General features: G+C 37.4%; 3 protein-coding genes across 3 annotated transcripts in view; 1 reads left to right on the plus strand and 2 right to left on the minus strand.

Moving 5' to 3' along the window:
- nolo (ADAMTS-like no long nerve cord) overlaps positions 1–26,955 on the minus strand; it is a 79,843-nt gene that overhangs the window by 22,654 nt on the left and 30,234 nt on the right. Inside the window, exons 5-11 of the mRNA XM_074104614.1 lie at positions 19,123–19,252; positions 17,786–17,901; positions 16,954–17,054; positions 6,132–6,275; positions 5,193–5,317; positions 3,071–3,313; positions 453–573 (exon numbers count right to left, since the gene is read on the minus strand). Coding sequence (XP_073960715.1) covers positions 453–573; positions 3,071–3,313; positions 5,193–5,317; positions 6,132–6,275; positions 16,954–17,054; positions 17,786–17,901; positions 19,123–19,252 — 980 coding nt within the window. The remainder of the gene's footprint in view (positions 1–452; positions 574–3,070; positions 3,314–5,192; positions 5,318–6,131; positions 6,276–16,953; positions 17,055–17,785; positions 17,902–19,122; positions 19,253–26,955) is intronic.
- On the plus strand, positions 1,143–3,023 carry LOC141440404 (uncharacterized). The gene is made up of 2 exons (XM_074104916.1): positions 1,143–2,005; positions 2,293–3,023. Exons 1-2 carry the CDS (start codon positions 1,166–1,168, stop codon positions 2,746–2,748), a joined length of 1,296 nt encoding a protein of 431 aa, XP_073961017.1. The 5' UTR covers positions 1,143–1,165; the 3' UTR covers positions 2,749–3,023.
- Positions 3,067–26,955, minus strand: part of LOC141440152 (ADAMTS-like protein 1) — a 245,715-nt gene continuing 221,826 nt past the window's right edge. The window contains exons 10-15 of the mRNA XM_074104615.1: positions 19,123–19,252; positions 17,786–17,901; positions 16,954–17,054; positions 6,132–6,275; positions 5,193–5,317; positions 3,067–3,313 (exon numbers count right to left, since the gene is read on the minus strand). Of these exons, the coding sequence (XP_073960716.1) occupies positions 3,067–3,313; positions 5,193–5,317; positions 6,132–6,275; positions 16,954–17,054; positions 17,786–17,901; positions 19,123–19,252 (863 nt within the window). The remainder of the gene's footprint in view (positions 3,314–5,192; positions 5,318–6,131; positions 6,276–16,953; positions 17,055–17,785; positions 17,902–19,122; positions 19,253–26,955) is intronic.

Genomic DNA, 26,955 nt, shown 5'->3' on the forward strand with positions numbered 1-26,955 from the left:
CACACGACCTTTTTGAATAAATTTTATGAACTTACTTGCCTCATTTAATAAGATTTCAATGACCAAAATGCAACACTCACGACCTTTGTTGCACACCCCAAACCAAATCACGGTATCACAGTAATTTTGTATTATGGTATTTTTGACTTAACTAAATGAGCCAATCGCAAGCAAGACTGTAACGTCAAACGGACTTCACAATACTAACTAACGCCATCTAGCGATATTTCGATGAACGTGTTCTTGAAATGTTTTTTTTTGTGGTGTTAATTCAAGTTAGTAGTTTCCGACTTTGATAGTGTACAGTCAACTACAAAAATATCGATACTGCCAAACTTACATAAATATTTATACACGACCTTAATATTAAGCTAATAAAGCCGCGTAACCATATTTTTGTATCTTTGGAAGCATCGATCTTTTTGTAGTTGACTGTACAATGTTTTACCTACCTGTACACCACTGAGACAAGAGGCACTGCAGCTGGTGTATCCTTTCTCCTTCCATGAATACGATTTACCAGGCGCGCCAGGTGCTACTCTGATGTTACTTGACGTGCCATAGGTCAGTGACCTGCTGCAAAACAAGGTTTTCAGATTCAGACTCAGATAATTACTAACCTTGATCTGTAGTTTCGCTTGCGGGAAATATTAAACTCGGCAGTTCATGGGAATTGCAAAAAAAAAACATTGTCACTAACTTTGTATGAAGAACAATCTTGCGCAATATCATGTTTCTAGACTGAGTGGTTGGGTACCTAAGATTTTGGGATTTTACTAGTAGAAATCCCGATCCTGTCAAAATATTGCGATAAAAAGGAGCTTATGTGTTATTGCATATTAAATTTCATCCAAATCCGTTCGGCCAGTTTAGATTGAAAGAGTTACTAAAGAGCACACACAAACACACTTGAATAGTAGGATTCTTACTTTTAACATTAAAAAATGTGACAGTAACCCAGGCCACAGTCTCCTTGTTATTTTTGTTTTCAATTCTCAAAACATATTACACGGTTGTGTATTAAAAAGATTGGAATTTAGTTTGTAAGTAGCAAAGATAACGAAAATAAATAAAACGATTCACTGACTCGATCCGCTGATAAGCTTTATCAACGCTAACTTATCATAATATCATGGATGGTTAATTCTCGATCAGTCTTGAGTAAATGTTAGATAACTTAACAGTTCTCGACGAAGCAAACATGTCTCTTGACGTCAATATAAGTGAACCGGAAGAATTTAATTGCAATGAACTACACAATGCTATCAAAGAAGTAGCTACTAAGATCGGAATAAACGATTTCGAATATCACGTTGAATCTTTGTGTGGGAAAGGCGACAATTATATCGCTAATTTGTTCCGAGTAGTAATTAAAGATACAAACGAGGAAACAAACAGTGCTAGTGTTATCGTGAAGACTTTAGTCAATACAGCAAGACAAGAAACATTCCACGAACTACACAAACGAGAAGTTGAAGTTTACGAGAAAGTTATACCGATGTTTTTGAAAATACAACAGGTTTTGAATGAAGAAAACAAAGTTATGTTTCCTAATTGTGTGTTATCTAGAATTAATGACGGACAGGAAATTTTGATACTTGAAGATATGAATTTAAAGGGGTTTTCGATGAGTGACAAAGTGGCTAGATTTGAGCAACTGAATCTGACTGAAGTGGAATTAATACTGAAAGAGTTAGCAAAGTTTCATGCACTGTCTTTGATTTATAAAAATCAGGAGCCAGAAAGTTTCAAGAATCTAAAGCATGAATTTCAAGACTTAATGTTTGATACAAAGTTTTTGAACAAGAGCCAACTAAGGAAATATTTTGATGAGTCGTTTGAAATGTCGTTAAAAGTTGTTGATGATTTCGAAACAAATAAATTATTAAGAAAGATCGGAACAAAGCTGACGGAAATTCTAAGATTTTATACGAAACCTAATAAGCGATGTAATGTTTTCTGCCATGGTGATTGTTGGGTCAACAACATACTTTTCAAAAAATCGGTAAGATTTCAGATGTTTTAAAAATAAATTTAAAATAAAAGTGAAATAATGTTTAATTGAGTTCTAGGCGTGTTATCTTAATAATTGAGTAAACGTTTCTAACAATTAAAACAAAAAAGTTATTAAATATGTTAAAAATAGCTTTACTGAGTCTATCTGAGTAAAAAAATCATAAAAAACCTAATGAACCATCTTTAAGACTATAGTTCAAAATTAATTAGCCAATAAAATCATTATCAGTTTTATTTTGTATTGTAGTACTCTAAATAAACTTTTTTTGTTTTCAGGAAACAGAACACCAGCTGTGTTTTTTAGACTTCCAAGCACTACGATACACCAATCCGGCTACAGACATCGTTCATTTTCTTTTTTTGTGTACAAACTCTAACTTCAGATTCCAACATTTTGAGAATCTCTTAGATATTTATTATGAGAGCTTACAAACATTCTTGAATTTATTTAACTTAGATATCAATAATGTTTATTCAAGGGGACATTTCGATCTAGATGTGAAAGATATGTTACCATTTGGTCTACTTATAGCTCTTATAGAACTGAGAATAGTTACTTGTACATCAGATGATATTGATGCTTTAAGAGGTTCTGTACTTGCTTTAAATACTATAGGATTACCTCCTGATAATGAGCTATTTAGAGTAAGAGTTAATGATGTCGTTAGAGAAGCTAAAAGAAATGGAGCTATAAGTAAATTGGTGGATGAAGTATATACCTCCATATTTTAGGGGAAAAATATTGATTTTTTGTAATAATTTATTATCAAATTTCACGCTTAAACAAAACAGCTGTTACACGTACAGTCAAGGGCAAAGATATCGACACGGCCAAAATTGCAAAAATATGTATACACGGCCTTAATGTTAAGTGCATAAAGTTGTGTATACATATTTTTGTAACTTTGGCCGTGTCGATATCTTTGCCCTTGACTGTACATAATAATATATATAAAAAGTAGCACATACTGTGAATGTACAAACTTGTAGGATGTTTTTTTTTAAATTAAATTTATTCTAATTACCAGCAATATAATTATTATCAAAGTCTTACCTGTCAGCACCGTTATAGGCAGGAACACTAGAATCCCCAAAAGATGTCCCATAAGCCATAGAACATGGTTCCATGACGCATCTTTCCGTTTCCTCAGCAGGCTTAGGACCCATACATTTGCTGTCAGGCAGTTTGGCAATCGTTCTGCTGAACTCTAAGAAAATTTTGCAATGCACTTCCTTTTTTCTCCAACCTTCGCCGCATGATACGCTACATGGTCCCCATTCGTCATCTTTGATGTAGCTGGTAAGCAAAAAAATATATTTACTGTCACAGTTTGCTATAATTACATTAACATTGAAAGTAGTTGCTATGCTAATATTAAAGACTAGAAGATTCACACGCTTCTGGTCATGCTGGGTGCTCGGGGTTAACAAAATCTACTATTCCTATAACAACATTTCATCAATTTCTGGCTGGTATATGTAGAAGTATGTGCACCAGTGTATTAATGTTATATATCTGTCCGCCAATCGAATGTTTCACCTGAAAATCTGAACATGGTAAAGTCAAATTCAACATCGAGAGAGTAATAATTAAAGTGCCTGTAACAATTTTCATGTGTTGTAACGCTGTGTGTCAAACTTTAGAAAAAGTGTTGCTGGGTTAGTGTGGGTGCCAGAACTGTTAAGAGTCAAGAGTATTGGAAAAGTGTACAGAAGCGAAAGGAAAAAAGAATACAAGACAAACCGTCATTGTGTCTACTTACAAGTGTGCGAGGAAATTTAAATTTTATTGTGCAGTGCAAGAGTTGAAAAGACAAATTAGTGATTGTAGGGTTATGTGAAAGCAATGGATTGTGAGAGTAGTGGTCTGAATCTGAAATCATGTGTCATGGTCTTGTGCATTTTTTAAAAATTACGTCTATAGTTTTAATTCTGTACATTTATTTACAGTGAGAACACTTAACAAAACGCTAATGCTGCTAAACATTTCACAGGGTTTTCGGAAAAAAATATTACATTCGGGTTCTGGTATCTATACAAAGACCACTATAGGACGTAACAGCGAAAACAGTTTTTCAGAAATGATATTGTAGTTTTTTAACTGAATTCATTTTTGAACAACTGGTAACACATAAGCTAGAAAACAAAACAGCTAGCAACTATTGGAACCGTGTAGATGGAGGGGGTCGATGTCATTCATTGTAAAAAATGTGTGATGTTTCTGAATCCAAAAGTGAAACCTTTAAAAATTTGATCGTTCGAAGGTACAATACCTTACATACAACCAGCCACACGCAAAGAATATTTTGTAATTGCTGAAAGAGACAACAACAAAATACTCTGAGCTCTTGACGGAAAAACACAGTGAGAAGGATACACAATGTGTCAATGACCACACATTCAATAACATTTAATTTGGCCTGTCTCATGTTTAAAAAAAGTTAAACAGTAGATAGTTGAAATGATAATGTTAAAGTCAGATTCGAGGAAAATAATGATAAATATAAGATAGGACGTTCACAATCTACAGGGATTGTTTGACAAAAACACAACATACTTTATGTAATAACAATGATCTTAACACAATTTTTATACTCAAGAATTCTAACAGATTTAAAAATAACAAGTGTGATCTTCGATGTAAATGAAATATAGGTAACTAAGTTTAGTCAAAACATTAATAGGTATCAAGGTGTTAGGGGTGTTTTTAGTGTCAAATTTATTTGTGTTAAAGTTTTTTTTATTCGACTGGATGTCAAACGAGCAAGTGGGTCTCCTGATGGTAAGAGATCACCACCGTCCATAAACATCTGCAACACCAGGGGTATTGCAGATGCGTTGCCAACCTAGAGGCCTAAGATGGATGGATTAACGGAAATAAATAATAACACTGTATAACCATTCGATTTCAGATCCACCGTAAGACGTTCTAACAGTAAATTTTAAAACGAATTCCCTTGTCAAACAACGAGATGTTTCTGTAGAAAGGTTGCAGGTTAGAATTGTTCAATGTTACCTGGAGGGAGAGTCTATAATTGAAGATAGCATAATTTACTAAAAGAAAACGTTCCTTTACCTTTGAAAAGAACCAAAAACGCAAATCAATTGAATTTGGGAATTCTTGAGTACTTGGATGACAATTATATTTCAGATGATGTTAACGTAGTGGTACTTACGTGGCTTCTACTGGTACGTCCGGTTCTCCTATGAGGCGTTCTGTCTTAGGTTGAGGAGGTGGATACGGCTGTATGAGAGGTTGCGTGTGGTATACTACTCCTGGAAGTAACTCCTCTATGTCATCCTGGGAAAGAATGGGAATTTTTATAAAAATTTTTCACTTAATTTAAGCCTAAAGAACTAAATTTATTTTATTTTATTTCTTTGTGTTACTAACCCCTGGTAAATAAGATTAATATATTACTAACAATCTATGGATCCTGATCAGCAATATTTATTATTATTATTATTATGATTGTAAATGTCATTCAGGTCGATGCTATAGGGCAGGATGCCCATAAGGCTGGCTGTATTTCCTCGTTGTATGGAAATGCCAATACGCTGACCGAGGAAAGAGCCATTCTTATGGTTACCTGTGGATTCGACAAGCTTTTACTAGTAAAACAGATATTTCTTATGCTGTCTTCTTCTTGCTGTTATTTGCGATTCCATCTAAGACATGATGCTTTGACTCTAGCATTATTTGCCACACGGATATTATGTTGTTCATCGTTCATCTACCATTGGACTTAAATCTTGATGCGATATTAAAATCTATTGTCAAGAAGACATTTTACAATCTAAGGCGTATTATAAAATTAATGACTAGGGATATTTGGAAATAATTCCGATCCGCATTGGCGATCCCTTGCTTCAAACAGCGAATCTACTGTGTTAAACTTGAGAACCCCCTCCGGTTTTTTTCTTCTGTTAAAAAATTAAGTTGTGTTAAACACTTGTGATGTATAGATATAATTTAAAAATATAAATCTGTTAAAAAGAAATACCTCGTCTAGGTTCTTGCCGGATTCTTCTCAATAGAGGTTTTTCCGAACCGGTGGTAGTTTTTTTATTTTCATAAGTAATTGAATAAAGATATTTTGACTGATAATATTTACCTCTGTTTCATCAGACTCCCTGCAATTGATGCCAGTGGAGCAGGGCCTAGAGATCTCCGGCCGCGAGGCTGGGTCGCAGCCGCCGCCAGAGGGCGTGCACTCCACACCCCGGACTTGTATGCCCTCGCCACAGGACACCGAACACTGGTAAAAAAAGTATTAGTTAAAGCGACGACCGGATGGCCAAGTGGTTAGAGAACCTGACTACGAAGCTTGAGGTACCGGGTTCGATCCCCGTTCGGGGCAGATATCTATTCAATCATACGTCACAAAAATGTCAAAAACGTCTTTACACCGTTATGCAAATGGCCGTGTATCAATAATTTAGACTTTTGATCTTAAAAAATGTCATTTCTTTTAGGAAACCTAGTAAATTTTAAAATTTTATGGCTTTTTTTTTCAAAAACATGTTTTTTTTTAAAGGATAAGCTTATAGAGTCACTTCGTTTTTTTTTTCTATCAGTCAAGATAATTTTTATAACGTTTTAAACTTTCGTGATTTTTACTCATGGTCAAAATACGTCTACTCGTGACCACGGCCACTGCAATGTTGCCGAAACGTCGAGATAAATATTTTTATCTTTTTATCTTTATCTTTTATCTTTAAATATTACTCGTGTGTGTTAGCGTGATAAGTCCCGTTGGTGGTATATTGACTATAAGATCATTTTTCTTGGAAAAGCGTAGAGGTTCATATTGAAATTAATACGAGTATCAAATACTTAAGCCTGGAATCTCTGAGAGCTATTTTCAAAAGGTTCGAAGCTAAAGCAATCAAAAGATACAACATTTTGATAATTTATTTTTATTATAATGCAAATATCGTATGCAAGTTAAGAAAGAAATACTACGAAGTACAAATATTTGTTCGTTTTTGCACGAAGCCCTTAGTGTGCAAGTCCCGCCTGCATTTAATACAATTTTATTGACTGCGTATTTATCTAAAAAGAAATGAACTTAGAGATACTTCTCTGCTATTTAAAGCTAAGGCAAAGGCGAAGAATCCTTTGCACTCAAGTGCTGCTGCAAAAGTCAAGTGGAAATATTTTTAGCATAGTTAGGGCTTTGAATCGATCGGTTACTATTCCGAGAGCTGAGTGGGTTACTTATTTTCAGTATTGAGTATTCTAGTAGCTTTTGCTTCAATCCAATGCGCTGTTTGACTATGTTTTATTAACCCTTAATCACCTACGTGAGGTCTCTCAGACCTTAGCAGATTTAAAAATGATAATAATTCGATGCAATCGCGGCGCACAAACTTCTAGTGACATTGTACCTTTTCCTGGGGGCCAACCAATGGTCGCCATGTGGTCGACACGTTTGGATGTGTATTCCTTTGAATTAAGTGAGCATAATTCTGGCGACAACGGTCTTAGAGACCGTAGGTAAGTGGTTGCGTAATACTTACATGGTCTCCCAGACCGAACGTAGGTGTTTGTGTGTGTTTTATTTGTTAACATTTTTAATATAATTAATAAATATAATACAGTCACAATAAGGTTGTTACAATAAGTGTCATCATTGAATGCAAGAGACTAATTTGTATCGAATGTTCCAAAAAAATATATCGATTGCCGACAAAAATGGTTGTCTTTAGGTTTTGCAATTTTATAAAAATAAAATGTTCCTTTTAAGTTAAATCAGTTAAATAACTTGGTTGATTAATCAATTTGATGAAACTTTAGTAATAATCTTTATGTTATGTTCCTATATTTTGAGATCTCATAATCCCCTTAGGGTAAGTAATTTTACAGTAAGGATAGGAGAAGTAATGAGATGTGTTAAGTTTATGAAAAAAATCTATAGATTTATTTTATAATTTTTGTTGAAAATAAATAGCATAGACTGTTAAAATTTTATTTATTACTTTTTTAATAAATTTAAACTGAATTTCTATAATTATTGCATATCCTTTAAAACTAGTGGTCTCCTAGACCGCTCATAGGTGGTTGTGTTTCTGAAACAGGACGTAGGTAGTTAAGGGTCAATTTTATATTAGACTTTACGGCGTCCGCAGACCGCGAGACGAGCTGTCGGTAGGCCTCCGACAAGATGGAGCGACGACCTGGTTAAAATCGCGGGATCGCGGTGGATGCAGAAAGCACAAGACCGGTCTGAGTGAAGAGCCATGGGCGAAGCCTGTGTCCAGCAGTGGACATCTTTCGGCTGACATGATGATGTTAGACTTTACGCTTCGCACGTTTTATCCATTCGATCCGGCAGTTGAATTTAAATATCGGGATTTTACTAAAGTCCCCAAAAATATCGTGATAAGCCATGGTGGTCTAGTGATTTGACGTGGGTTTGACCTATGGCATTTTAAGCAGCGGATCGTGGGTTCAAACCCCGGGTAGCGCCTCTGAGTTTTTTGAAATCTATGTGCGAAATATTTGAAATTTACCACGAGATTTTATCGCGATCCCCTGGGAATATTGGAATAAAAAGTTACCTTGTTATTACAGATCTCCAGCTATCTATATTCCAAATGTCATTCAAATCCGTCCAGCTATACACACACACATACACAAACTTCAAAAAAAATCCAAAGTTCAATATCTCAAAGCAATTTTGATGAAACTAATTAAGAACTTCCACAAAGAAACTCACTTTCACACAAAAAACCGCATCGAAATCTGTCCATCCATTTGAGAGCTACGATGCCACAGACAGACAGACATTGGCGTCAATTTATAACGCCCCTCTTTTTGCGTCGGGGGTTAAAAATATTATTTTAGTAGTCACCCGGTTACCCAGGAGTCAATGACCTTCCCACTTACCCTAGATGGGGTCTTCGAGTATAACTAATTGAGCTGACCCGGGAAGACAAGTTCCAACTTGCTGTCCAAGTTTCAACGTAACCTCGCAGACTAACAAGTCGGTTGAGTCGGTTGAGTCAGTTGAGGTCAGGTCCAAGTGACAGCGTTTTGTGAAACATAAGGAAAGAAAGGCAATGTTCTGACGCCAATTTCAGGTAGCGTCTTGAGTATGTGTGACGTGTTGATTATGTGGACGTGGGCGTGTTTCTACAAACACGTATACGTTGTACAGACATAGCTGGCTTGTATGTATGTTGTGATTCACGCGTAGTGCCGCCGTCAAAATTTTACAGCTATTTTAGTCACTTTAAAAAAATGGCTCTGCCCATTGGAGGACAATTTTGACAGTTTTGGTGTCTACCGTTAAAAAATATAGAAAATTGCAGCTAACTATATGATCTCACGATATGTTTGGGTTACTTGAAAGCCGGCAGCGAATTCGTTAACCGCTTTCCGCTACTACAGAGGCCATGACCTAACCCACAAGACCCGTTAAGCCCGCACCCTCAACAGAATAGTTTCCCAAAGTAAAAACCTGTCTAAGAAACTCAGGCTAATTGGAATGTTTTTTTTTAACTACTCAAAGAGGTTCGCCCAAAGTTGGTAGTTGTCTTATTCTTCCTTATTGGCGTTCTGTTAGTTTTTACTCGGTAAAGTTTGCTTTATAGCTTCTTGCCGCTAGGGGCGGTTCAAGAGGTTAAGACGCTGAAAGCTGAATTTAACCCGCTAAATCGTCCAACCACATTATTTTAAGGAATGTATACCGATGAAGGGGATATGTAATAATTTGCGTAACAACAAATTCCTCTAAGTAGTCTTTCAAATTGTCTACTTTTATGTCCTATAAAGCACCTCATATAAAATTTAAAAACCAGTAAACAAAAGCAAGGACCTATCCTTGTATCTTTATATCTTTTTTATCTTTTGGTGAATCATCATCATCATCATTCACTCAACTGCCTTTTGGGTGACCCAACCCAAAAAAAACTTACTTCTTCGTCATTTCCACCATGACTTACCGTACTACCCGAGCGGTTAGTATAAACTGGAATTACTGTTTCGCGGTATTTTTTTATTTATATATAATATCGTTTAAAAAGCGGCTATGCGTCGAAGGTTCTGTACAAATTTTTAGGTTTGTATGATTATCCAGTATTAGCAGAGCTTTACTCTTAAGCCAAACATATGCAGCATGGGGTCATTTTAAGATTGATAACTGACATAGACGAACAGATATAAAAAAATAAAATTTTCAGACTTTTCTTATCGGTTGTGCTGTTAGAGCAGAGCTACCTTCCATAGTTTCTGGTTTTGATTTTGATTCCCCGGTAACTTGTATGGAAACACTTTCTTTAATGAACTAAAAGAATTTCCTTGCTCAACCGCGACCTTACGATAGCTAAGCTTATGCAAAATATGCGTGTTCATGCAGTTCCTCCACCTCCACACCGTAAGAACACACACAAATCACACAAACCCATCTGTCACCACCACCACACCACACTGACGCGTTTCGAACTCAACCAGAGCTCATCTTCAGAGTGACACAACCGTACACCATGCTACCAGTTGTTAGACAGAACGAGTCTAACAACTGGTAGCATGGTGTCGCGGGTGAGCAAGGAAATTCTTTTAGTTCATTGATATGGACCTCCGCAAAGTAACGCCTGATTCAATAAATTACTTTCTTTAATGACTGTATCTTTTGATTACATTCGCTTAAAAGTTTGATTTTTGACAAAACCAATCTCCAAACCAATACCTTTATTCCCCTTAACCCTTCCCTTCCTGCTGGCATTGCTATACAATACAATATTAATTGTTAATTTCGCTTTGATACTTCCGTGCGTTCCTGCTAAAAAGTGTCTTGACGGACAGACGGACAGCAAAGTGATCCTATAAGGGTTCCGTTTATGCTGATACCGAACCCTAAACACTAAGCGATAATGAGAGGGCTAAAAGATAGGTGAAATAATAGATGGCGTTAGTATCGTAAGTTTTTTTTGATGTTACGTTCTTGCTTGCTATGAGGGCTATCGCGTATGAATTCGCCGCTAGAGGCGCTAGTGTAGCGTGAGGTCACCGAAATGTGAAATCTTATAGTTTTTGGGTGAGCTACGCGGGTTTATTTATAATTAGAATAATTTTGTGAATATTTTGCAATGTCTGAAATTAATTATGGCAAATATGCGTTCCGGGGCAATGAATGTCTGTGTTTTGAGACAGTTTTGTCTTTCGGAAACCTTTGTCCTCCCTTTTTTCCGAACAAAACGGGGACTATGCAACACTGTGGCATGCTCGATATTTTTATGGTACGGTTTTAAGGTGTATTAAATATGATTTTAATCTAAACTTTGTTTTCACGCCCGTAATAACAGACTTTGAAAGCCATACTTAAAAACCTCACGCAACAGTGCGCCATCTAGTGAGACAAAAAACGATAGCCCTCATTGGCTCATTTAGTTATTAGCCAATCGCATGCAAGGCCGTAACGTCAAATAACCTAACAATAAAAATTTAATTTTTAATACAAGCTTTTTTTGCTGACTGTACTTTTTGTTGACTATACTTGCAATGTCACCCAAACTACTTTTGCATACAAAATTTCAAGTCAATGCTATTAACCGTTGAAGAGTTCCGTCCTGCGGAGACGAACCTGGCTGGACTACCAGGATGCCACTACCAGATTATTGTATTGTCACGCAATTTACATAAGTATTCCGAATCAAATCAATTTGACTACTGGAAGTTGGTCAAATTTAACTTGTAAGATTTGATTACAGACAGACAGACAGACAGACAACGGGACAGGTGAAACTAAATAAAAGCTTGTAAAAACCTCACGATACTAACGCCATCTAGCGAACTCGCCTGTCTTTTAGCCCTCATTACTTAGTATTTTTGCACGTACTTCAAAGTGGTGTCTCGAACTAGATATTCTATCAGTTCTGCAATATTCGAAGTAGATGCAAGCAAAACAATGTGCTCGACAGCATCCTAGCGGATCCTTTATAACCAGCCAAACGAATTTCACCGTAAAATCTATACCATAAAGTTTATTTTGCATAAAAGCTATAGGGGGATAATCTTTGTGCATTTTCAACAGAAAATAGAAGCTATCGAAATTTAAGAAGATTGTGTGTGGCCGATTTTAACGTTGTGTTCAAGTGAAACTGCTTTAAAAGTTTAGATGATGAGCGAGGAGTTATAGGTATTTCTCTGATGTGTAGTGGATGTGACGCGTCAGAACACGGTATAAGTTGCATGTTATAACCAAGTTAAGGAAGATCCACACCGCTGCTTAAAAAACAGTGACGGTACGGAATCGCAGTAACGTACCGTAAGCGTCACGATTTTATCGCATGCCTCCACACCGCTCGCTGCTCAAAATACGCAGACGGTGCGGAATCACAGTAACGTGCCGTAAACGTGACGACTTTTGGTGGAGAGCATGCGGTAAAGTCCTGACGTTTACGGCACGTCACTGCTATTCCGCACCGTTTGCGTATTTTAAGCAGCGGTGTGGAGGTATGCGATAAAATCTCGACGTTTACGGCACGTCACTGTGATTCCGCACCGTTTCCGTATTTTGAGCAGCGGTGTGGCCGCTCCTTTAAGCCTAATAACCTAACCAACTTATACGAGTACTGCCTTTTCGCAACGTAACGTTTGGCAACCTGTTTCATTTCGCAATTTTTCATTTCGCAAACTCTAAAACTGAAAATATTTCAGGATTTATTTTAGGGCCATCGTCTAGAACCCTTTAGGTTAGGTTAGGTTAGTTTTATAAAAATCCTGAAATATTTACAGTTTCAGAAATATTAAACAGTTGGGAAATGAAAAGTTGCGAAATGAAACAGGTTGCCAAAAGTTATTCGCTGAAACATTTGTAAACCCAACTTATAATAGTTGGAAAACCCATGACATTATTATTTCAAAGTTCAATATCTCAAAAACCGCTTTTAATAAAGCTATGAACCACTACAGGGAAATTCGCTTTCATGCGAAAAAATCGCGTCGAAATCGGTCCATCCGTTTGAAAGCGAATGCCGCAGACAGACAGACAGACATTGGTGTCAAACTTATAACACCCCTCTTTTTCCGTCGGAGGCTAAAAAATAACCGCAAAGCGCTAAAACTTAGCAGAATAGGAGCTCCGCGAAGTGGAAGTTCGTTGCATGAGTCATATAATTTTAGGTTTTTCGGTTGTAAATAAATCCTAGCGATCTTTTTGAATAAAAATGTGATTAATTGCTCTGTTTGGTGTCATTTTTGTAAAATATAAGCAAAATGTGAAAGTTTTTATCACAATTTGGTTACAATGGATAGGTTAGATCGATTTTGGTGAAACTAGAATGAAATTTATCTAATATTGTGATCTTCAATTTAATTTATTATATTTCTAAAACATGGTAAAATCACTCAACTTTGTTGCCATAAGTAGTAAAGTAAGCAAACCTGTCCATATTCCCCGCAATATTGCAGTCTCCTCATAAAACTTCGCGTCGGGTCTAAAAGTATTGAAAACTTAACATTGTTCCGTGGTACTTAACGAGAGAATACTTATGGTTAGTTCTTAGAAAGTAGAGTAAACCAGAATCGCGTGTAACGCGGAGTAAACAGACAATAGGCGATATGGGGGATAGGCGAGTGCCTTTGGCGCCCTATTATTAACCCCCGATGCAAAAAGAGGGGTGTTATAAGTTTGACCGCTATGTGTGTCTGTATGTCTGTGTGTTTGTGTGTCTGTGTGTGTGTCTGTCTGTCTGTCTGTAGCATCGTAGATCTTAAACGGTGGACCGATTTGAATGGTTTTTTTTTTAATTGAAAGCAGGTTTTCTAGCGATGGTTCTTAGACATGTTTCATCAAAATCGGTCCAGCCGTTTTGATATTGAACTTTAAAGTGACAAAGTCGGGGGTCTTCCAACTTTTTGTTGGTTAGGTTATATGGTAGCCACACACCATCCTTCCCATCGTCCAATTGGCATGAAACTGCCTATTGGATCAGTTAGAACTGACTGTGTGTGGGCGTGGATTGGCATGACAGCCATATGGCCACCATTAGATACGAGAAGGAACATAACCAACAAAAAGTTGGCCTTTGTCACTTGACCGATTTTGATGAAACATGTCTAAGAATCATCGCTAGAAAACCTGCTTTCAATTGATAAAACCCGCATTCAAATCGGTCTACCCGTTTCAGAGCTACGGTGCCACAGACAGACACATAGCGGTCAAACTTATAACACCCCTCTTTTGCGTCGGGGGTTAAAAAGGACATTCCGTGTTTTTTTAACATATGTAGAATAGAAAGAAAGAAAGAAAAAAAGAAAGAAGACATTTATTCACTTACACAGAAGACACACACATATACAGCAAAATTAACACAAATAAAATAAAAAATAAAAAATTACAGAAAAACACATGAAAATATTAAATACAATATACACAATGTTGTGTGTCCCCGAGAAAGTGAAACGGTCGCTGACTCAGCATTATGCTGAAGCGTTAAACGCCTGCAGCGCTGATTTTCTGCCAGAATCGTCTGTGACTCACGGAACGATACACAAATATAATAAATAAATAAACCACTTATCTATACATACACAAATAAACTAAAGAGAAAAAATAATAATAATAACTATAACAAACCAATACTAATATATATATATAATACTCTCACTCCTACGAGATACATAATATGTAAGTCTAAAAATTAATACACTCAATCTAGTTTTTCCTTATATACCGAAGATATGCGATATAGATTCGACAAGTCGTCAAAATTTAAGCATCAATAAAATCAGAAGATGCGAGAAATATTGTACAGATACAGTACATAGACGTCGATGATCGGTTATTTATAAATCCTTTGCCGCGCGGCCGCGTAATGTAACGAAAGTTACACGATATTTCCCGCACCGCCTGAGGTTTTTGGTACAGTCACCAGCACCAATATCTGACACAACAAGCGTGCATAAATATCTGATATGACTCTATCTCTAGGGCCGTAAGGACGTGTCAGACATTTTTGAAGGCTCCGCTGTGGCAGATATTAATGCTGGTGACTGTACCTATTTCACCACGCCGAAAGGTGCCACTACTACATACTTATATAATGAGTCATTTAAAATAGTTATTTGTGCAACAAGAGAGCAAAGTTGTTTTTTGTTGCGAGTGTTGATTTTGAATCCCGAGTAAGCGAAGGATTCTATAATTGAATCACGAGCGTCAGCGAGTGATTCTAGGTTAGAATCCTGAGATCAGCAAGGGATTGAAATACACGAGATGCAAAAAAACTTTGGTCTCGTGTGACACATACAATTTTTCACCTCAGCAGCGAGAACATAATTTAAATGTAACATAAGAATAAAACCACATATACCTACCTGTTTACAAAACAAACACATTTTTTAAAATAGAATCCGATTATTATCAAATATAATAATTACATTTAAAACCATAAAAAAAGTCCAGTAGCTACAATACAAATCGCATACTCATAACATGCAATCTTAACTTCTTGTACTAATGTCACATTTATTTTTTAATACTGCAAAAAGCCTCATCTCGGGTAATTGAAAAGGTTGAACAATTAAACCTTTAAATATGATTTTATTAAGATTTCTATTACATAAACATAAATAGATTTGTTAAAAAATCATTCAATTTAACAAATAATAATTATACTGTAGAGCAGTATACGGGATTCTTTATAAGAAAAAAAACAAGGAAGCGGCTTTCGTGCAACGAGGTTGCATACTTTATTAAAAGATCGAGAAAATTTACATTTTGGAAATATTTCGATATATTTTTAATACCAAAAATTTAATTTAAGTTTGTAATCGACAAATTTGATCCTATCTCTTGCTTTTTTCGAGTTGAAGTGAAATGACAGATCAAAGTAAAGTTCAAATATTTGGAATTCAGTGAGTAGACCCAACACTGTACTCAGCATTTAAAAAAAATAATTAAAAAGTTACTTTGTCTCACGGAGTGAGCAAAATGCGATTTTGCTCACTGATTTCTCATAGCAAAACCTGCCTGTTTGAGGTGCTGAGGTGAAAAAATATTTGTTAAGCACATAACGCTACAATTGGGGTCCTAATCGGCTCACATACTTATTGAAAGTCCGAATGTAATGTTTGTCAGAATGATCGTTTGTCATAACTTTTCTTTCTCAGAATCCAATAATTGTTCAGAATTGTTCTAAAACAAACTTAACCTAACCTTAAGTGTTCTATAGGATGACCATTTAAAAGTTTCAGACAAAAATGAGGTATCAGTGGGAAAAAATTATGACAAACGATGATTCGGACAAAAATTTCGATATGACTTGTCGCTTCCCTACAATTGTATATGATTATTATCGCAAACCTGACAGAGCTCTTATGTCATGTCTGAAATCTACAAATAAATATCGACTAGGAAAAATAATAATTATATCACCACATAATTATCATTAAATTTAGATACAAATAATAAATTGACAAGATTTCATTTTTTTAACACCTGTAAATTACTACAGGAATCGAAAGAGTTTTGCCTCCTGAACATGGGAAAATATTTATTATAATTGATTTCTCCATATTTAAAAAAATACAAAAAATTGAAAAAATATGTCTGAATTTGCCAACACTACCACAGAATAGATATGTATCCTTTGCCTTTTTCACCAGAAAAAGGAGCTGTCATAATTTTGACAACGTTTCTATGCAACGTCTACGTCAGATTTACGTGATCTTTTTTTAAGAGACTAGACAAAAGCAATGGATCTATTGTGTGGTAGTTTTGGAGTTATGCCCTTTTAGAATGACCACATCATAAAAAATTGTAATAAATTAATTAACAGTTGCAGCGAAATTTGAAAAATATCAGCGTTTTTCTCTTTCCAAACAGAATACAGAGAATGAATCAAATTATAGTCTTAGAAATATGAAATCTTGTCAATTGTCATTAAAAACAATTGTCACCTGGTTGAAATATGAGCATGGTAGAGACTTACCCCTGACCATGGTCCTTCCACCCAGACGGGGCAGTCTTCAGTATTGCAGGGCTGCGTGGACCGAGGCGCTGGCGATACGCAGCCAGGGTCTGAACTTGAACCTGAAGAGAGGATCTGAGTTGTACTTTCTGTTGCTATGGAGTCGTGACTGTTAGTTGACTAGTTCATGTAAAGTATCCAGCAAAGGCAAGGTTGTAAGAACGCTAAGCCCAGCGGTTGTTATTTCGAGATTTTATCCCTATCCCGTGAGAAAATCGGGATAAAAAGTAGCAGCTGAACATCTGGAATAATGCATAGATCCAACCCCCTCCCCCTTTTAATCCCCTCCCTCCTTCCCCCCTTTTCTATCTCCCTCCCTTTTTGGCCGGTAACGCACCAGCAGTCCTAATAATGCTGTAGGTGTCCATGGGTGGCGGTGATCGCTTACCATCAGGTGACCCTTATGCTCGTTTGGCAGGAGGCCTAAGATGGGATATCTATTCGATGATTTTTTTTAATTATTATTTCAGCCTAACGTGTTTTTTCTGTGTATCGAATATGTGTAAATAAATGTCTCTCTCTCTCTCTCTCTCTCTCTCTCTCTCTCTCTCTCTCTCTCTCTCTCTCTCATATCTCAAGTGCCAGTAATTTCACCGGCTGATCTTACTCTCCACGCGGAAACACAACAGTGCAAGCACTGATGCTTCAAGGCAGAATTAGCAAGCAAGATGGTGGTAGCAATCCGCCCGGCACAAGGTCCTACCACCTGCAAGACGTCCAGCCGTTTTAGCGTAAAGGAGTAACAAACATACACACAGTAGGATAATGTTGCCATAAAGAAGCAGTCTCTCACCAGGTTCGTAGGTGTCAGCGCGCGTCATGTTGGCGGAACGCGCGCAGAGAACCCTGCGCGAGCGCACGCCGCCGCCACACGTCGCGCTGCACGCCGACCACTCGCCCACGTACCATCTGCGCAAGACACGGTTACAGGTCACTAGAGCTCATTAGAGCCACCCGGCACCCGTCTAACACCGCGTTGACTTTAAGCGTCCACTCGTTGTCGACAGCTGATCCACGAGTGGACGCCGCGTTGACAACGAGTGGACCTCGCGTGGTCCACGAATTTCCTAGTAGTCACTATGGTGGCGAGCAGCGGGCTGTCACCGAGTGCCCCACTCGCCGTCCGCGCTTGGCAACCTCGCGAGTGAGGCGATCCGGTGACGCTACGGAATTGATGTAGTGAGCGCATACCCATACAAATCCATATGAAGAATACTAACCGCTTGATACGGAACCATAAAAAGGGTTTTTGTTGTGTAGTATGTGTAGTAGGCCTATGTCCAACAGTGGACGTTCTATGGCCCATATGAAAAATTAAAAATTAACATCAAAAAAAAAAAAAAATAATATCTTTATTTCATATTTATAGGTAAGTAGGTTTACAGTACCTGGGGCGTCCCTTTAGGCTAAAAAGCCTGTGTTAGAACGCTCCGCTCCTCCAACATTTTTAACACTTATTAACAATACACATATTAGGTCATCTATCCTGTGTGTGTGTGTGTGTGTGTGTGTGTGTGTGTGTGTGTGTGTGTGTGTGTGTGTGTGTGTGTGTGTGTGTGTGTGTGTGCGCGCGTGTGTGTGTCACCGTGCAAGAAGTTGCTCTGTCGCATCATATGATCTTTCTTGAAGCCATTTAGAAATAATATTTTTGCAATGATGATAGTTTTTATTGTATATATTTAAGTACTTATTCACTTTATTGTAAAGGTGACTGGACATCCTGGGAAATTGCCTGCTTGCAAATTTGGTTTTAGTTTTAGTGACTTTTATAACCATGTCTTTTCTCCTTCTACTTTCTTTATTAGAGTCGTATGGCAAGGTCTTGTGTACTTTCAGAACTGTATATTTAACATAAAAATGAAAAAATATTTCTTTGTAGGTACAAACTGTTATGGTGCATACAAATTTTGAGAATGTGTGTGTGAGTGTGTGTGTGTGTGTGTGTGTGTGTGTGTGTGTGCGTGCGTGCGTGCGTGCGTGCGTGCGTGCGTGCGTGCGTGTGTGTGTGTGTGTGTGTGTGTGTGTGTGTGTGTGTGTGTGTGTGTGTGAAGTTATACCGGATGTGGCCAAAAATTGCCATGAAAAATCCGCTTTCTGATGATGATTATTCTTCAACTGACTTGGACTTACTTAAAAGGGCACGGGTGCATGTTGCACCGGACGACGGAGGCCTGCGGCTTGCTGGAGGCATCGCAGAGCTGCTCCGGCGCATCCGAGCCGGTCAGCCGGTCGCGGCAGACAGCTAGCGACATCTTGTAGCCTGCCAAAGATAATATCAGGGATTTATGACTCTGAATTAAATTAACACTCCGCTTTTGCGGGGCACACCAACTCTAGAAGTAAATACAGGCTCTTTGACATTGAGAATTTTCTTTTTAACCGTCTGCCCGAAGGAGGGTTAAGTTTTTAGAGTGTTTGTATGTATGTGGGTATGTATGTCCATTCATTTGATATGAGGTATCATTGGATTCGTCATAACTGTCGCAGTGACATAGGGTATATAGTAATATAGGGAATTTCAATATGGCGTCTGTGAAAAATAAGGGCGCAGGAATTAAACAAAAATATTTTGTATTTTAACAACATCGGTATCAAATGAAAGCGAATAATTAGCCCATTCTAATCATACATGGGTTATAATACTTTTAATCTACAATTGAAATAAACATAAAAAACCCGACTGCCTTAGAAATGAAAAGGAAGAAAATAAGTATTGTGGTCCAGATAAAACTCTGTCAAGTAGCTTATTTCAAGTTCAACAGTCGGCACCCATTTAAATCGTAACCAGCTCAAAAATTCTTGGTAAGGGGTCCCGTCTGTTGAACTTTAAATTAGCTACTTAACAGAGTTCTAGACCACTAGACTTCTTTTCTTCCTTTTAGTTTTTAAGGCAGTCGGGTTTCCCATATAGGTAGTGCCACTAAAGTTGTGGTCTCGCACATAAGAACATGGCTTTATAATGACAGCGGGACTTTGATATTTACTCATTCTGCAATCAGCTCTTCATGTGGCTGTGTGTGTAATCATTCACTTCAAATCTCGTAGCACTACCGATACTTGGACCATGGAAAACTTGATTCCAGACTTATTAGTATAAAATTTAACTTCCCAGCGCCAGGTAAGAACAGTGCAAATATCTGAAATGAACTCACCTTTTAAAAAACAAATAGAAGCGAAGAAACTTCCAGTGTTTAAATAGCCATTAGGGCGAGCTCTCGAAACCAAATTACTAAACAAAGATGTAGAACAAACTGTACTGCGCTGGAATATTGTTTATTTTTGGCATAGAAGTACAGTACCCGGCCATAAAGATTGCACAATGTCAAAGGTCTCCGCCGATTAATTTTTTTTTGCGTTTTTCTAGGAATATCTTCAATTAGGTCCCATAAGCACCAAATCAGGATCTGATGATTGGATCTTAAGGAAATCGTGGGAATTCTTCTAATGTTGTAGGGACACTTATAGCTAATTGGATATATTTAGTAGTAACTCGTGTATTTGCTATTGAAAATCATCATTTGGTATAGTCTCACACTTTTCAATACAAGGAATATATTTTTGCCTGACACGTTGCTGGTACGGTCATGGTACGATACGGTGTAATGGGTAGAGAAATTAAAGCTTGGCCAGAACTATAAAAAACCTCGCCATATTGCGGAAAACTAATAGAACTAATTTCTTGCACTGGTAACACTAAATTCAAATGTCATCTGTCTATTGCTGTCAAAGTTTAACGTTGTTTGCGCGTCGTATTTTAAAGTATTATTTTGTGTTTTTGTGCGTTAAAATGCCGAAGATTATCCATAGCCTTGGAAGGTAAATAATTTACAATGTAAAAGACTATTTGCCATAGAAAAAGTCTGAAGGATTAGAAAATATTCCTTTAAATAACATCACCGACGCCGTTGTCAATATGACTGGTAGGTAACGTATAGCAAGTGTAAAAAATGTTGCAATATAAAACGCAGAGGTGCTGCCCTCGCGTCAGGTTTTTTATATTCCTGGTCAGCCTGTAATATCACTAAAAGCGGATTCACCAGCACCCTCCGACACAAAAAAGCGAGTGTACATATCTGTTACGACTCTATTTCTCGGGCCGGCAAGATGTGTCAGATATTTCATACGTATCAGACGCTCTGCTGTGGCAGATACTAGCAGTAGGCAGGTGACTGAATATTTCTTGCAGACTTTATAAGTTCTAGACTTATCCAGTCCCCTAGCCCAGTAAACGTCGGACCTCAGTAATGAGCGATTAGCGAGAAGCCAAGGGAGTGCCCGTGAATACGTAAATATGTAAATAAAGATGGAAGTTCATTACGACGCTCCGAAGGAGATATCAAATTTAGCTACGGCTACTAGCTCATTGTAATACTTTCTTGGGTCTAGCGCAGTTCATTTGCATTTTTAACCAGTCTCAGAAATTGGGGGTGGTTATTTCTGTATTTATTTAGTACTACGAGTAGATACCTGTTGTGCTGTACTCTGTGCTTGGTTTTAGAATAGGCGGGATCACTTCCCGTGGGCATAAATGGCAACTAATGGGGCCCTGGTGTGAGAGTCGGCAGCGCTTTCTGTTTGCCAATTATTAATTTTGGGGTCCAGCACAGCGGTGTGGAAGGCAAAGAATAACCACCACTTTATTTGTTACCCAAGCACCCAACTGCCTGAAGGAAGAGGTATTATTAAATTCGATTTATCGGAGTAACATAATAATATAATTATTTCACATGGTATCCGGAAGAAAAATGTGGATGTTGTTATATGAGTATCACATGAAAGCAACTAATTAGTTCATTCCAAATACATACCTGCATAAGATTTAAATGTATTTTTTTATACAGGTCAATTTCAGATCACCTGGGATTAATATCAATAAAACAAGAGCTTCTATTAAACCTTAGCGAGACTATTACGCAATTTACAGCACATTGCCGTCTAAATCTTTAGGCATACGGCCCATCAATGTAACAAAACTCGATATTCCTCACACTGTCTAAATCAGTGGTTCCCAAAATTTTGTTCCGGGACCTCTCTATTTCATTGTTATTAGTACTACCGCAACGTTAAAAAGGAACTACAACTACTGATTCAAAACGAAATATTAAAAATGAAATTTTACTTTAGCTCGAACAGCTGTTATTTCTTGAACCACGAAGTGATTAAGCGGTGTATCGTATTCTCAGTAATTTTACTATTGGGTTATTATTTCGAGAGGTTCAATAGTGTTCAGACTCAAATTTTCAGTTATAAAATTAGAAATATATCGTAAATTGTTTTTAAGTTGCTTAGGATATTATCACTGAAACTTGAGGTAAATACATTTTATTCTATTTTATCTTTTTTTCCACAATAACTTAAATTTTCTGCACAAAAGTCAGTTACGTGGTCAGGTTCGGATTATCCCTGATTACTTTGTAGTATTGTAAAAAATACAAGGTATAGAAAAACTTGCTGTTTAAAACATGGATTGAATGTTCATAATATGATATACCAAGCATGCAAACATAAAAAAATTAGGACATTGATAAGACTATTTTTTTCTACATTTCCCGTTGTTCCAAAATACACCATCATTTTCGTGGTCACACTTATTAAGTATATTTTAAACAAACAAAAATAGGTCAAACCTCCTGTAAATCCTTTTTTAACTATAAGCAACTTTGAAAATAAGACTGCGTCAATATAACGTATAATGTTTATCGCAAGTCATAATTATTTATCTATAATTAATGTAATAAAGGTTCAGTTAGATTTGCGTCAAAGATCGAGCGTCATTTTCGTTACGGTTGCGACTTGGTAAGTATTGGGTAAATAAATATAATGTTTTTCTGGTGCTGTGTCATTTGCAGTTAAGTTATTCAATATTGATTTCATTTGCTTCAAATCTATAGGATATTTACTGCAGAGCCGCGAAAGTAAGAGCTTTTCAATTTCGTGGTCATCATTTTCGTGGTCCTATGGGCCACGAAACTGATTAAAGACCACGAAAAAGATGATTTTCCCTACAAGTAGAAAAAATACAGAACACTTTTTATAGAATTTTCTGCTTTTTACAGTGTAATCGTTTATGCCGTTATTGATTTAATTGATTTAAACGAAGAATGGTTGACCGTCAACAACATTTGCTCCAGGTGTGGTTATAGGAATTATGACCAGTGCGTCGCCAATTTTGTTAACTGGCGAGAGGTTCAAGAATTATTTTGCCCTGAATGTACGTGTGAAATGTATATATCTAAATATTAAAAGAAAACTTCGTCATTTACAGGAGCATTTTGTTGTAACATAATTTCGTTCTGGTTTACCGTAGACCTGCACGGGGGGAAGGTATTGAAAACTGTTTTGGTTTGTGAGTTGAAGTTATTAATCTTACTTTAATTAAGTAATTTCTAGATAGTATTTAAAAGGTTACAAAATGACAATTTGAAGTCGTCATTTTCGTGGTCAAGTTTTAATTTTTTTTTATATAGATATCGATTGTCTATTTCTGTTGATACCTGATTAATTAAATAATGCTTATTCGTTTTCTCATTATGATCGGATTTTCATTCAAATAGTACAATTATAAGATTTTAAAATAAACAAAATGTTCTTTTTCGTGGTCTCGATGCTCATTTTCGTTACCGTTAAAATTGGATTTTTGCTTTTTTTAACCAAAATAAACTTTATCGATCTCTTATAATATAAAGCATCTTATCGGTACATATCCTTATGTTCAAAATAAAACAGACCACATCAAAATGTGTGTTTTTATTTCTGTAACATTTATCTTACACCTCAAATAATTACCCTATTCTTTTAAATTTTCTATTACTTATTAATATAACTAACCGCAACTGCAGCTCCGAGAATGTTTTCAATTTTTGCATGTGCTGGCAACTCCAGGAATAAAGAAAATATATGTTACTTAGGAGTGGCAACACCAACGGTCGCTTTTTTGCTCAGTTTCGTTAAACTGTAATCACGTCTAGTCTTTCCCTAATATTTATTTTTCCACCATAACAAAGCCGTTCTATAAGTAGGTACTAGAGACAGTGGCTTACAAGTGCAGTCTACTTTACATCACGGGTTATGGGGCCAGTCTCTTGACTTGCTGACTACAAAGGCCTTATTGTCAAACACACTTGGAATCACAATTTCACGACGTCATTCTTTCACACGGCATAAGACGAGGGTAGAAAGAGATGGTGAATGCGATTGCAAACGTCAGCACGTTAGAGGAACAGAATCCACAATAGTTTTCACCACTTCTTTCGTCGCATGGCATTAGACGAGGGTAGAAAGAGATGAGAAATTCAGTAGGGCTGGGCTGCTTTCGGGAAACTTCGGCATATCTTGGCGTCAGACATCCCTCAGTGCCTAAAAACGAAAGTCTTCAACAAGTGCGTCCTACCAGTTTTAACCCGAAACGTGGACCTTGACTCCACAAATCCACAAATTCAAGGTCGCTCAGCAAGCTACGGAGAAAGCAATGCTAGAGGTTTCTTTGAAGGATAAAATCCGAAATCACATTATCCGACAAAGAACGAAAGTCACCGACGTTGCTCAGAGAATTAGTCCGCTGAAGTGGCGTTGGGCTGGCCACACAGGACCGATGAACGGTGGAGCAGACGAGTCTTCAAATGGAGACCACGGACGGGAAAACGTAGTGTAAGGCGTCCTACGGTGGACGGACGACCTTAAGAGGGTCGCTGGTGGCATATGGATGCGAGGGGCTGAAGACAGAGTGTTGTTGCGCGCTGCTGTATGCTGATGATAATGATGATGATGATGAGAAAGGTATTAGACAATACGGCCACAGGTTGGGAACCAGTGGTCTAAAGGCTCCGAAACTGGTACATCAAAGAGAAATTACCTGTTCTAATCTGTCTCACGATTATCTGTACGACCCGCAACGCCCCTGTTTCAATTGTTAATAAGGTGCGGGCCCTAATGATAAATGGATGTTGGCCTTTTGTCCAACGCGCGTCCAAAGGGTGTTTTGAGATTTTTGGAGATGGATTGTTCCTCGGGTAAGGGTCTACCTTCATCATTAAGATTAAGAGCTTAATCTTGGACGGGTTTGTGTTGCTTAGCAACTGTTTTTGAGCTGAAACCAATTAAGGTAAACGTACGAGTGCTTGACACGTTATTGTCCCATATGATAGACGACACCCTGCATCTCTATTCCTAATGACATAAAGCCGCGTATCCATTAGAGCAGCCTCAGGCCGAGCACCGCGAGCCGAGCCATATTTTGTCGGTTTTTTGGCCGTGCTCAAAGGAGCCTCAGTCTGAGCCGTGCCTTTGGCAGCGTCTCCACTTGCGCGGTCTCGGAGCGAGGCAGCCGCTCGGCCCGAGGCTGCCTCTAGTGGATACGCGGCTTAAGATTAAAGATGGGAAATATTGGGGCAGTGACGAGCGCTCGTACGTTTACCTTATATTACTCGGTTATGTTAGCTACTGAAGCACTGCTACACTGCTACTTAATGTCACGGCTAAAGCATTCATTGTAGTCAGACGAACCTAGATGAATTGCTTGTCTAGCACACAAATCAGCTATCTCATTATCCACAATACGGTATTTGACAACTCCTGATTTTGCCATATCTTAATATTATTATGAAAATATAGATAAACAGATAGTGTTTATTTAGCGAAGAGAAAATTTAAATCGGTTGAAAATTGGATTTATAGTGATTTTTTGAAAAATCTATATACCTGTCTCTTTCTCAAACGCTTTTATCTATGCAGCAAGTATGGCGGTACTGGCGTATGACGTCACATGCCAGTATGTCTTTCTCTGTCTAATCTTGAATTTCAAACCTTTATAACTTTGTTATTTGTAAAGGTAGCTTAAAAATGGTTTTTCTATTCGATAACAGGCATTGTGTAGTTTTAATTTATAAAACATATACAAAATAGTCAAATACCGTATACCACAGTGACTCGGAATCCATTTGGCAGAGTTAGTAGCAGATATTTTTACCCGCGATCTGTCAAATTTCGGATGGGCGCCAGGTTGGCCAACCAAACACACAAAGTTTTTTTATTAAATACGGCTACTTACTTTTTTTGTTAGGATTGATAGCAACAGTTTTTTAGATTCGTACGTTAAGTGAGTTTTTGCACTTTCACATAAATTAACACACCTGCTGCTTCACATCCATAAAGTACGTCACACCAATCTTGACCATTTTTACCCCACCCCCCTCCACCTTTTGTCACACGTATTAATATGAAATATGCAATTACACAAACCTGTCACAAACACAAACCATCTGACCCCTCCCCCCTAAATGTGCGACGCAATTTATGGATGACTCCAAAACAACTTTATGGTGTGAAGTTACATTATAGTACTACTGCCCAAGCTCAGTCATTCTGTAAGGAGGCCTGTGTCCAACAGTTTGGCGGAAACAGACTGAAGATGATTTTTGTTTATTTATTATTTTTGTGCATTTATCAAACATAGCTAAGAACCACTGCAAGGATTCTGGCTTTTACGTAAAAAACTCAAAGAAATCGTTCCATCCGTTTGAGAGCACGAGCCAGACAACAACAAAAAACAGATATATAGACAGACATTAGCGTTAAACTATAACACCTCTCTTTTTGCGTCAGCGGTTAACTCATCGCTCTTCTTCTGGCAGTCGGGTAAAAAATGACGAATGCTCGTCGGTTCCCAGCATACATACAGTCTGGTTATAATTTTCCATCATGAATCATCCCTCTCTGCCTCTAATGAATGACGTATTCCATCAGTGTAGCCTTTCAGAAACAGCATCGGCGTAATTTCGATCATTCGAGGCCTCCGGTAGTTCTCATTACGTTTGAGTATGTGAAAGCATGTTCAAATTAACGTGAAAAGCACGATACGAATACAAATGTGTGTGTTGCGGAAAGTTTCCAAAAAGTTGGAAAAGTCTTCGGAAATGACTGTAAGTTTTCACAAGATATAATAGGAAATTCAAATATTAGAAACTT

This window comes from Choristoneura fumiferana, chromosome 22 (genome assembly GCF_025370935.1).
Source record: "Choristoneura fumiferana chromosome 22, NRCan_CFum_1, whole genome shotgun sequence".
Taxonomy (NCBI): Eukaryota; Metazoa; Arthropoda; class Insecta; order Lepidoptera; family Tortricidae; genus Choristoneura; species Choristoneura fumiferana.